General features: G+C 30.8%; 1 protein-coding gene across 1 annotated transcript; it reads left to right on the forward strand.

The window, feature by feature from the left end:
- The first annotated feature begins 105 nt into the window (after positions 1–105).
- LOC130656865 (ero1-like protein) lies at positions 106–9,136 on the forward strand. The gene is made up of 14 exons (XM_057459806.1): positions 106–1,214; positions 4,097–4,204; positions 4,915–5,034; positions 5,284–5,367; positions 5,440–5,463; positions 5,588–5,626; positions 6,289–6,341; positions 6,447–6,520; positions 7,041–7,391; positions 7,742–7,901; positions 8,342–8,402; positions 8,484–8,570; positions 8,670–8,800; positions 8,995–9,136. Exons 2-14 carry the CDS (start codon positions 4,106–4,108, stop codon positions 9,065–9,067), a joined length of 1,356 nt encoding a protein of 451 aa, XP_057315789.1. The 5' UTR covers positions 106–1,214; positions 4,097–4,105; the 3' UTR covers positions 9,068–9,136.
- The last annotated feature ends 4,251 nt before the right edge of the window (positions 9,137–13,387 follow it).

A 13,387-nucleotide genomic window follows, 5' to 3' on the forward strand; every position in this document is an offset into this window, starting at 1 on the left:
AGCTCATTAACCGCCTGAGAAGGGTGGTCCGCCATCAGTCTGTTAGGGCGAGATATTTTCCCCGATATTATGCCACTTTTTGTATGGAGTTCGGATTTTGGTGCCATTTTATGTATTGTTTTCGAGGCAAAAACAATACTCATTATTATTATTATTATTCCGAATATTATACAGGTTATAGCCACTTCAGTGTTGGACACACTGTTATCAATGTGGATCCTGTGTTAAGAATGCATACATTAAGTATCCACCGGCATTACCTACCCAATTTTTCACACGTGGCATGGGTTGACCCGTAGCAGTGGACCGAACCAAGAACCTTGTGATTACGAAACGAACTCCATAACCACAAGGCAACACGCCACTCTGATGAGAAAGGTAATTTCCAATCACTTAACATGTATGTTTGGGATGACTAATCACCATTAGTCTCTACGCGCAGACAAGTGTATTCGGTACAGATGCAATGTGTGGAGGAGCATTCGGAGCAGGTACAGATGCGATGCCACCCGTGACGTTATATTAATTACACATAGTCGTAATAGATTTTATATAAGCAAAGCAGATGGTGCATATATGATGATGATTTTTGATTGTTATTTTTTTTTTTTTGCCTGATCTCTTACCTCTGGGAAAAAACTCTCAGTTTCCATAGCCAAACTGGAGTGCTTTAATAAGCTGTTTTCTATGGAAAAAATTATCAAGATAATGTAATTAAAATAAAAAAAGACGATACAAAATATGACGTTGTGTTGATCCGCTATCTCAATTTTTATATCTTTTCCGCGCTACCCTGACAATTTTCGAAACTACTTTTCCCATCCTCGTCCCAAGGTTTTTTTGCCTAATGTCTAAGCTGCTAGCGCTTACTTGACGGTCGTCTTCGTCAAAACGGTAAGAACCCCTGGGGACGAACTTGCTATGTTTCAGAATATTCTGCGATCATCAGAAATTACGCATCCCATTTAAACAAAGGAAATGCTTTTTATGGCGTTGTACCGTGTGTCGTCGTTGTAAATTTTGTGCATTAACATAGCACCTGGGGGGGAGGTCCACGTACTTAACCACAATTACTGCCCTTTTGGCACGCTGTGCTTTTATCAATATGGTTAATTTAACACATTATCCACCTGGTTCATTTTTTCTAAACAGGGCATCTAGAGTGCACCATCAAAAACTACCCTCCTAATAATTTGAAAAAGACATAGCTGAAGGTATAATATTTGTTGTTTAATAGTTGCATTATTCCCAGCTGTATTTACTATCAAACTAGCTAGCTAGCTAACAATCATCAGATTCTACTTTTAGTTACTTTATTTACCCAGTATATCAGTTTTTCAGTTTAATATTATAATGGTGAATTTATTCTAAAAAACAAGTTTATTTTGTTTTAAAAATTCTTTTTGTATATATAAACTTTAACTCTAGCTAGCTAGCATCTGGTAAGTTTGCTACTTATAAAATAAAGAGTCCTGGCCCAGTTTGGGAGATGACACTAAAAAAGGGAAATGGTTTCCCATGTTTTATAGGGAAGTTCCCATGTCATATGGGGAAATGGTTTCCCATATAGAAAACTGTTTCCTAAACTAATTTTTTTGATTTTAATTTGGGTTTCATTTTTAGGAAACCGTTACCTATTCTCAGAACCATTTTACGGAATACACCTTTACGATAATTCAATTGTACATGCGTACGGCTCTCCATCGTTTTACAATATCGGAAAAAAGGAGGTAAATCGTGTTTTTATGAGAGTTTGTTAGAGACGAAAGTGTGTTTTCTCCAGTTTTTTAACTTCGTCGTATCAATTTCTTACAAATTTTCAGGAAACGTTAATAATAATAAGATACAGCTTGTGTGTACTTTTTATTTAAAACAAAACGTGGCAAGAAAAGTTATCACGAAAAAACGTGTTTTCTCCTTAATAAACTCTTATAAAAGTGTGATGTTTACCTCCTCTGTTCCCAAAATAAGCTGCGATGGAGTGTTAGTTTTCTCGAATTATCGTAAAGGTGTCGTAGAGGCTACGATATTTTTTTTTGCTTCGGTGAAAATTTGCGGGAAAATATTCCCTTTCTATTGGTTAAAAATTTGTAGTGCGCTTCTTAACCAGCTCGTGCGCAGATTCCTTTTTATTTTGGTGGTTTCCCTAATGGGAAACCATTGCCGTATTTCTGGCCTGTTTAGGGTAATGGTTTCCCAAATGGGAAACTGTTTCCCAGATGGGTAGCGGTTTCCCTTTTCGACTCAACTCCTGAACTGTGGCCTGTAAACACTGCTAGCTACCAATACAAGTTCAGGACATTATTTTCATGACAATAATTTTAATCTACAATAGTTCTATATGTCACTTTCCACTTTTTCTATACTTCAACAGCACACATACTGAAAATTTAAAGCCAGGTTCCAGGTCACAGTTGTTTCATAACAGACAAAAATGATACGAAAAAATAACTTTACACTCTCAGTTAAGACAGGATATCTCAAGAACAAAATAAGATTTCTACATTCTATAAAAAGAATAAAAATCTCAGATAAATTGTCCATATTGTTAAAGCCAAAAGAAATTTGGACACCTGTCTGATATTGGTCAATATAGGCCAAAATGTCTAAAAATGTCTTAAAAATTATTATTTAGATGAATGTCTTCCTCAATATCTCCGGAAAAATACTTAATTTTATTACTCCAAAGGTTCAATTTTTGTCCCAAGGTTTTTCGGGATAAATATGTGACATCTATACAGTACCAATCACAAGTAACTATACACAGGTATTAAACTATGGGTATGAGTAATTCCTGCTGTGGGTATTCCACGAGTACGCAACGAGTATACTGCGTGTACAAGTACGTCACTGCTCGCGCATTTTGCTACTGTACTCGCTAGCGTACACAAAAGGGAAACGGTAAAATTAAATGATAAACTTTTGTGATATTTTCTAAAAATGTTTTTCGATGTTTACATTATTTTTTTTATTTTATTTTTTTTAATTAATTAGGACAATATTGGGTTTCACACAATCTTGTTGTCATATTTTTAAAACAAAGAACAATGTTTTCATCAGTTTAGGGAAACCCTGTTTTGACAATTTTCAAATAAAATACATCATGGCAAGGTCTAAACAGTTTTTGAAAGAAATCCCACAATGTTTTCTAATGAAATATAGTAATGTATAGCATTTTATACTACTTTTATTGTATTATTAATAAAGCCTTTTATTTGATTGCTGATTTTTATATATATATATATATCATCCATGAGAAATTGTACATTTTATTCAGTTGAAAATGATTGATGTATTACAATCGAAACATGTTCTGCAAATTAAAAAATGTTGTTTTTACTTTAAAAAATATAGTAATATTATAGGTCATTTTGTTTTATATTTAAAAAGAACCCAATACTTATGACCTTACTGCACTTAATGTGTCATACTTTTTCTCTTAATAACGATTTCCTCACTCTCTCTAAAACACGATTCTGGAGATTATTTTTTCTTTTGTGTTGAATGTTATTCTAATCTATTTATGTCTTTGCAATCACATTGATCATATTTAAATGATTTGCCTCTAGCAATAGAGCAGTATGGCAAGTATCATTTTTAAATGCTAAAAAAATTGACTTATCAACCATTTTAAATTCTTACTGGTCAAGGTGACTGCTTGGGTTAAAATATTTATTTAGGGTGCAGGATTAGTCTTACTTAGTACCGTATGGACAGTGTGTATACGTGGAAGCTTACATGCGAACTGTACTGTAGCAGAAAACAAACACTTCAATTCTGCATTGGTATTTGCGACGCTATGCGGTTAAAAATCTCTTAATTTACCACTTGTGTCATTTTGGACCTTGTTTAATTTAACTTCTTATCCATCTTTCATTGGATTTAAATTTGCAATTTTATGGAAAAACTATCTTATGCTTATCTATTTAATCTATTAATATACTCTCTTCTACAAAAATTATTTTTTTCCGCTTATTGTTTTTTTCCAATAAAAAGTATTATATTTAGGTTTATTTTTAGAAAGTTGTGAAACTGGAACGAGGACTTCAAAGATAGCACTTTTAGCATTATGTTTAATTTGTTGCCTTTTTTTTAGTTGATAAATATGAGAACTTCATTATTATTTTTCTATGCATCAATCACTTCATCTATAGCCTTCTGGCAAGTGCATAACAAAAAAAATGCTGACAGCTGTTTTTGTCAAGTAAGGGATTGTGCTTTTATTTTGGTTTCAACTCAAAGTTTTTATTGGTGAAAACTAGAATCATATCTAATAACTCAGTTTTTAATTTGAAATCCTTTTGTTTCGCGCAATGCTATACTTTTTTGAAAACTTCGTAGCAACACAAGATTGCAAAGTATTTTCATAAAAATTAATTTTTTTGGTTTATACAAAACATATAGTACCAGATGTTTTAAAATGAAAGAAGGTTTTATAACTATATATGATCTGTTGCAATTCTTTGTAACAGTCTATCAATGGTAATAATGATTATTTACATAGACAACATTACATGTTTGTTTAATTATTTGGACTTCAAGTTGGTTGAGGTCTGTTGCCATTTATATAAAAAGTGTTTTCTGGCACAAAATAGTTGCACAGCAGTCATTCTTACTAATTGAATGGAAACACATGTTGCACCGCAAATGTTGTAGAAATGAGTGTGTTTTTTTATCTCTACAGCAGTTGCACAATGTAATAGAAACCTACCTTTGTGAATTGGAAGTTTTTTAAGACAGCATTTGTGGTTTATTATGTTTTTTACTGTGCGATTTTCTGTTGACAGTTGTACTTCAATTTTTTTCAGGAATAAAATTTAAGGAAATTAAAAAACTGATTAGGTTTTTCATATAATTACACTAAATTTATTAAATAATTATTACATTTACTTATTTTTTCCATTTTATATCTAGTTATCAGGTCAGGTTGATGACTGCTGTTGCACAATAGATGATGTTCATCAATTAAATAGCATTCATATATACCCCCGTCTTCAGAATGTTGTCAGAAGGAATTATTTTCGATATATTAAAGTAAGTTTGTTGTTGTAATAATAACGACTACAGTCTGTTTTTTCCTTGGTATGTATTCTACCCTAAAATTCCACACTATTGAGACACCTGTGTTCAAGTTTGTGTTGAAATTGTACCAGAGATTATAAATTTTAGTTTCTAACCAACAAGAATCTAAATCCATTTAAAAAATTTGAAAAGGCTTCTTATTTTTAAGTTTAGAGTACTGAATTTTTCTATTTCTTTTAACGTAGCAATATTTCTTATTAGTTGAAACTACACAGAAAATGTCCATTTTGGTCAGATCATTACCAGTGTGCTTTAAAAGATTGTAGTGTGGACAAATGTTCAGAAGTATGTTTTGTTTATTTTTTTTAATTTTAACACTTGCATGCACAGCACTAATGCATTAACTTGCTTTTTCAGGATGAATTACCACCAGGGTTAAAGGTATTCTATTTCTCTAACAACATTTTCTTCAATTTTCTGTAAGAGTTTATTTACATTGAAATAGACTGGCTTTATTTATTCCTTATATGTCACTACTATTTAAATCCATGTAGATTTTTTTTAGAACAATCATATGTTTAACAACACAATGAAAGAAAAACCAGTAAGTTAATTGAGTGTATTTATTTCACCTGTCTCGCAGCGTAATCCAAGTGTCCTGGACGATGGTATTCACAGTTTTGTCTGAACTTAACCAACTATGTTAGTTTGGCACTCATTAAAATTATCTTAAAGCAATTAATTTGATCTTTTAATGCATGGAAAATTAGATCTTGTTTAACAACCCTATTATTATATATTATTATTTGGATTTTGATGGATGGATTTTAAAATGACGCAGATGAGATCAAAATCAAATGCATCTATCACCCTGTGATGTAGCAGAAAAATGTTTCCATTTTTTCTATTTTGTTATGAAAACCTAAATATCAATAAACTCGGTGATAAGCCTCGGTGATAAGCCTAAAAGTTTTAAAAACTTTTGAAATAAATGAGCAGGGAAGCATCAGCATTTTGAAGTAAACTATATTGCTATTTGAATCTCTTAATGTACATGCTTTGGAACCATATTCCACCGCTAATAGGCTTTAAAGAAATAGAAAATAGTAACAGTAAACAAGTTGCCATTAAGTCAAACTGATGAATAAGATAATTAAACCATCTCTATCTCCAAATAATATAGATTTGTTAAGGAGTAACCTCCAGGTGGTGATATATCAGGAATGAAAAATTATACAAATAAATGGCCGACAAATTATATTCTAGTGTTCAGTTTCTGATGCAGAGCAACTACTTGGTGATGTTGATACAACTATAAGGTTTGTTGTAGTTAAAAATTTTTTAATCTGTTTAATGTTTAAAATCTTCATGTTTTATGTTTAAAAAAAATATGATACAGTAAATTCACTATTTGTATTTTCTAGTCCTGATCGAAAGGAGTCGTTGGAAGCCTGGTCAAACTATGATGCAGACAAAAGTTTTTGTGTAGATTTGGAAGGTAAGGTTATAAGTCACTTAGAAGTTAATTTTCAAGAATTCAGGAATCACAAGCAAACATATAAAATTTTGCATATTTTGCAACTTAATTTAATAAATTATACAAATAAATGAAACTTTTAATCTGCAGGTTTTACTATACATAGCTAGCAGGATTAGAATTTTTTTGACCAAATTCACAATTTTTTTTTGAAAATAGCTGTTAATAAAACTGCTTGTAAAAAGTTTCATTTGTTCAATGAACTATTTTTTGTGGTTAAGTCAGAAATGGGTCAAATTCATCAGTCTAATCCTATCATTCATTTGGAACAGTAGGTTCTAATAAATTTACACAATTTTTCCTAACTTTGTGGAAACATAGAACTCGCAAAATTCCACAAACTAAAAAAAAAATTCTAATAGGTATTTAGTACTTAGTACAAAGCAAGATTAAATGTGAAGTAAGTTCCTTAAATTTTTTCCTAGATAAACATAATTGTGTTTACCTCTTTTAATGCATTCTATTTTTTACTTTTTTGAAGAGGACGCTGAGGATGCTGATTGGATTGACTTGTTGCTGAATCCAGAGCAGTATACTGGCTACCGAGGTGAAAGTCCACATCGCATATGGAATAGTATATACAAAGAAAATTGTTTCTTACCAGAAAAAAAAATGCGAACGCACAACGATTTCAACGCACTGTTTTTGTCAAGAACTTGTTTTGAAAAACGTGTGTTTTACCGTCTGGTTTCTGGCTTGCATACTAGTATTAATATTCATCTGTCTTATAAATATTTACTGAGTGATCCAAGATTACCTACAAAACCTTATTGGGGTCCAAACTTGAATGAATTCCAAAAGAGATTTAATTTAGAAAAAACAAATGGAAAGGGTAAGACTTCTTATTTAGGATTGTCTATTATTTAAACAATATGCCTAAATCTAGAAATACATGTTGAAAAATACCTGTAAATGTATTTCTTTAAATGAAATACATGAAATACACATGTAGCGCTAAAGGCTAAAATACACTATATGATAAATCATACATAATATATGATATATCACATAGTGTATTATAACCTTAGACATTTCTAATTTTCACTATTTAAGTTATTTTTTAAATTAGCACATGTTGAACATAAGAATGAATTTTTTGAGCCTGTTTTGAAATTTTGGTTAATTTGTGAAAGTCAAAGGCATCAAAACATGCACCATTTTTATTATTTTTTTTCTCTTTAGGACCTCACTGGTTAAAGAATTTGTATTTTACCTATTTGCTTACATTGCGAGCTGTCACAAAAGCAGCGCCATATTGGAAGGAAGCTGTGTTTTTTACTGGAGATGAAAAAGAGGATAAAGAAGTGAAACAAATCATTTTAGAATTAATCAAATCATCAAAGTAAGTTGCAAAGAAATATTAGATGTGGTGGTGATTAGTTCTGTTGTTGCAAATTAATAGTCACAGGTTTTCAATGTTTAGTGTTAAAGACTTAAATATAATTTTTCTATAGTTGCATACAACAATTTGGGACAATAAGCAAATTCCACAGAGCCATATCACAATCAAATATTATATTGCACATATTCTTTAAACTTATTTTACAAATTTGGATCTTTCTTTATTTGGATCTCAAATCTCTATATAGATTTTATAGGTTTTTTTTGTGGTTCTTTTTGCTAAAACCGTGAATAAAACAGCCCAGTAGCCCAGTTAAAGGCTTTAACTGGGCTACTATCTGTCAATAGTATTTAAAATTGCTTTTTGTCAATTTTAAGTAATGGCTAAACACTACTATTTTTTCAACTTGATAGTTATTTTTTTTTAAATGGTGTTTCTAGAACATGTCGAAGTACATTTGATGAAGGTTTGATGTTTACTGATGAAACTCAAAATTTGAATGTACTATTTTGTTTTTGCTTTAAATCAGAAAGGTAATGAGAGTTAAGGTGTCTATTTATCTTTCTCTCTTTTTATGCACAGGAAGAATTTCGTTTGCATTACCAAAATATAACTAGAATTATGGATTGTGTTGGATGCGAAAAGTGTAGACTATGGGGAAAATTACAAGTAAGGAATTCTGTGTTTTTTTGTTTCTTTTGTTTCTATTCGTTGTCTCCTTATTTTCTATTTTTCTTATTGTTTTATTTTCCCTTTTTTTCTGTTTAGACATATGGCATTGGAACTGCTTTGAAGATTTTATTCTCTTCTGACAATTGGGAAGACATCCCTGTGTTAGATGGCAAAAAATTCTTTTTAAGTCGGACAGAAATAGTAGCTCTGTTTAATGCACTTAATAAGTATGTTTGTTTTTTTACTTTTTTATTCCTTTTTAATGCTTACATTTTGCAATCTGTTTCAGGCTAACTTTTTTTATAAAAACACAGACTGTTTGTAATTGTGATCATATTATCTTGTTTTGTTATTTGCTAGTACAGTGTTTTTATTTACATCTGTTAAGTTGGCATGCAGTGACATCTTTTTCTGTCTATAGGCTATCAAGCAGTATTCACATGGTAAATGAATTTAAAAAAATCAACGAGAAAAGAAAAAAGAAAGAATTATAATGAAGATAATAGTAAAAACCTTTTATAACTATAATATTTCAATATATTTTATACAGCTATGTCGCCTTCAACACATACTTTTCATGTGAGGAAGGTTTCTTACATTAACTGAATGAGATGCGCGTGCAGCTTTCTCGAATCTTGTTGTGAACTTTGGAATCCATTAATAAAGTTTTTTATGGGCTTTAACTTATGTGAGCAGTATCATATTTGTCTTTTAATTCCATTTTTAAGGGTTATTGGAAATAAATTCTGCAACAATACTTTACTCTAGTTATAGGTGTTTTTTAATAACTTGAAACAAACAAGTAAACTTCTGCATGACACTTGTTGAAAAAGGTACTGAATGAGAATATCAATAATAGAACTTAAAAGGACTCATTACTTTATACACCTTTTTCTTGACTGCATGTTCATTCTTATTATTTTTGAAATCAAGATCTGTGGCAGTTTAAACAATGCCTGTTCAGATAAACTATGGACTGTGCCTTTATGTAAGAAAGACACAGTCAAGTAAAATATTGTTCTGAAACCAACTATACTTTAGCACATTTTTATCATAAACACTTTGTTTGTTTCTTCTGTGGGTCTATTGTTTAACATGCACTCAAAATGTGGAAGTATATGTTGCGAGTCATATTATTATTATGATATAGTGTGCGACCAATTCTTTCAATGGTTGTATAGTGTTTTTTCAACTATCCAATTTATTAAACCAAACATCATTAATTTTTCACACTCCTACTTCCATCACTACTAATATATCCTAGTTCACTGCATTGAATAACATATATGAAAAACTCGCTCGTCAAGTTTAGAATAATCTTCTGTACATCTTTCATACTGTTTTTTAATTACATATTAAGAAAAGTAAAGTTTTACTTCAAACTGTATAGATACACCATTTGAAGACATGACAAATTTTTTCAATATTAAATTGCCTAATTCCCTCGTTATTCTGCTTCCAAAGATAACACCCATTCCCTATTATTGAAGAATTCTCTACCAAAACTAATTAAAACTAATTGAAATTAACAGATTCACCGTTTTGTCTTTCGTCTTTTGTCTTTGAAAATAGCATGAATTTTTTCATTTTCTGATCTTTTGCAAATGCACTATTTAGTTAGGTACAAGAATATCACAATTTAACCGAGGATTTAACAAACTCTACACATTACTCACACGAATATCAATAAAACAAACATTACTTATTATATTATACATACAATATATTATACAACGATACAATTTATTAAATTAAATTGAGAAACAAAATAAATAATTTTAATTTAATTATAAAATAGCTCTACCTAAAGACATCAAAAATATCATTGTACTCTGAATACAAACTCTTTTTTTTCGACCTTCTTTTCCATGAAAACTGGCCAAACTTGACCTTGGACTCTTTCCTTAAACCATTCTATATGTTGGGCTAATGTTAAAAATTCTTAATTATGCACAAATTTAGGTGTTAATTCTTCTCGTGATATCTATCAACAATTTTTTATTTAGCAAAAGAAACAATGTTTGTCATTGAAACTATTTTTTGCTTTACATCTGTGCAAACCTAATTCTCTCCTCACTATCATAAAATTCTTCTGCAAAATATTCACATTTCTTTTTTTTGTAAAAACTTTAATTGTTTCTTTTACCAACACCGCATCTTTTCCTCCCAATATTTCAAACAATGTATCTTATGGTTTGTATCATATTTTGCTCTTTATTTTCATACATGTTGCATCATCTGAATTAAGCTCGGAACCTTTCTTGATTTTTTAACAGGTTCACCTTCTTTGTCAGAAGAAATATTTTTCAAATGTTCTAGTCCACCGTCCACCCTTTTTCTTTCACCTTTTTGTTCGTGTTTTCGCTTGTGAATATAATGTAAAATTTTATACCTCTCAGTTGTGGAAACACATGATTTCATGAGATGCACATGATTTACTAGGAGTTATGTAATATGTCACAAGACATCACAGGGTCGGGCATGACTGGAATAACTCATGTCTTAAATTATACACATAATTCAAAGTACACTAAAATCAATAATTATCTTGTTATATAACCTCTTAATACTGGCAGATGAGATAAAGGGGCAGTTGATCGAAAAATTATTTTTTTGATATTTGAGCGAACTAGTCCATTAACTCATGAAAAATATAACTTAGTTCCTGAATGTTCCTGACATATGAAACAAAACTAAAAATGTTGAAGTTGTTGGCCCTTGTTCTATAAAATATCAAAAAAAAAATATTTGTTTTATTTGCTAAGTTTAAGAACACTTGTTCAATGTTTAAATGTTTGGGTGTCTAAATATCTAGCTTTTATACTCTGTCAAGTTTCTTGGCTCTTTATACTCTGTCAAAATCCTGATATGCAAATGCAGGTTGTGTTTGACAGCAAAATTAAAAAAAACCAACCTATAGTAACAAAAAATCAGAAAACAATCGTTATGCGTTTTCTATTTTTTTTTTTTTTTTGCAATCTCTTCTTGTAATTTCATGACTCTTTTGATATTCAAAACAAAATTTATAGTTAGGGAGTGGAACCATAAAAGTCAAGAGGGGTGCAAAAGTTTTGCAATTTAATTTTGGATGTTGAAATAAATTGTACACATCAGGTTCTGCAGCTTCATTACCGAATGAAATCACAATAAATACTTTGCTTACTGTGCTCGAAATAATATCACAATTTGTTACAATATTCTGTTGTTTGTTTGTTTTTTGCTAAATTGTAAACATCATTTTTGTAGAGCAATTCGGCATATAGTGCGTCAAATTTTTTTGAATATTGGACAATATCTTTGCACAAAATATCACAGATGCCTACCATTTGGTATTTGCCGCTGTTCAATCTATTGAGCCAAAACCCACTTATTTCTTGTGCACACCCACTTATATTACTTAACAACCAAAAAAATTCATTGTTGTGTACAAACTGTAATTGTAAAGCTACAACAAAGCAAGCATTGTTTTGTTACTGTAAGTTATTAAATATGTTAAGTGGTCTTTTTGTAAAAAGGTGATTGAATACAGAAAAAACACCATATTTATTGCGACAAATCCTTGTTCTTTATAAAAAAAATTTGCAGTGCCTCTAGAGGGTACAACGTACTACTGATATCTGATATGCCTGGAGGCTCGAACTAGCAGTTCGCGGTATACCCTATTTTGTATCTACATAATCAAATCTAGATACTATAAATAAATACCCAATGACGCTAACGGAAACCTAACCGTTCAAGTGATTAGGGTCCTGTTGTTAAATCACTATTTACAGCGTTCACTCACGTTATGTACAGTTTCTAATGAAATACAACTTTGTAACATTACCCTCTTTGTCAAAAAGAATGTGTCTCCAGATTTCCATAAAAACGTCTATATCACACAAAATTTGAAGTCTATATACATATCCCCTCGTCTCATGGCCTCATCTTTTCGAAAATTGACGTCTCTTTGAAAAAAAATATTTTAATGCCTTTTATCATCAGCTTTTTGTCACCCAGTTTTTACTTCCAGCTTCTATCAAACGTTTCAATAATATTTGTATCTTGTCATTGTTATCACTTGGCATCAAGTAAATAATTTCTGGGCACTATAGGATAGTTATACGATCTCTGCCTTGAGACGACTAATTCTCCGATATCTGCCTCTCTAGACGGCCAAAAGTATTAACTATTCAATATTAGCCAAAACGTGCTTCTCAAGGATCGGTGAAGTTCGACGAAGTCATCATTTATTGCACCAATATTTCTTATTTGAGTGTATCTGATTGTCTAAATATCTAGCTTTTATACTCAGTCAAGTTTCTTCCATGGAAAGGAGAAGTATTGTATAGCAGTAGTTTTTATATGCAAGGGATGGAGATGTTCTCTGCTGTTCTTTGAGTTTTTCAAATAAAATAAATTTGCAAATCAAATGAGCATAAAATAAACATGTTTTGCATATCCAGTGTTGGTAAACATTTAAATATTAATGTAAGCCTTAGCACAAAAACTTAAATACAATCAGAAGTACAAGAAATATATAAAAGGATAGATCTCACTGTAGTCTTTTGTTTACTACATTTATTCTTACAACACAATATTCCTACAACCTTCTTTTCTTCTCGCAACTGCCATCAATAGGGTCTTCTTGGTGAGAAGAAATCCCCAAGGGATGGAGATGTTCTCTGCTGTTCTTTGAGTTTTTCAAATAAAATAAATTTGCAAATCAAATGAGCATAAAATAAACATGTTTTGCATATCCAGTGTTGGTGAACATTTAAATATTAATGTAAGCCTTAGCACAAAAACTTGAATACAATCAGAAGTACAAGCAA

The sequence above is a fragment of the Hydractinia symbiolongicarpus genome, chromosome 9 (genome assembly GCF_029227915.1).
Source record: "Hydractinia symbiolongicarpus strain clone_291-10 chromosome 9, HSymV2.1, whole genome shotgun sequence".
Classification (NCBI taxonomy): domain Eukaryota; kingdom Metazoa; phylum Cnidaria; class Hydrozoa; order Anthoathecata; family Hydractiniidae; genus Hydractinia; species Hydractinia symbiolongicarpus.

Bases quoted from the DNA above. Each gene is read 5' to 3' on its own strand.
- LOC130656865 (XM_057459806.1), top strand. From the start codon at position 4,106: ATGAGAACTTCATTATTATTTTTCTATGCATCAATCACTTCATCTATA. The intron at 5,627-6,288 runs GTAAGTTAATTG...ATTATATTCTAG, and splicing joins ACACAATGAAAGAAAAACCA to TGTTCAGTTTCTGATGCAGA. The intron at 7,902-8,341 runs GTAAGTTGCAAA...TGGTGTTTCTAG, and splicing joins GAATTAATCAAATCATCAAA to AACATGTCGAAGTACATTTG.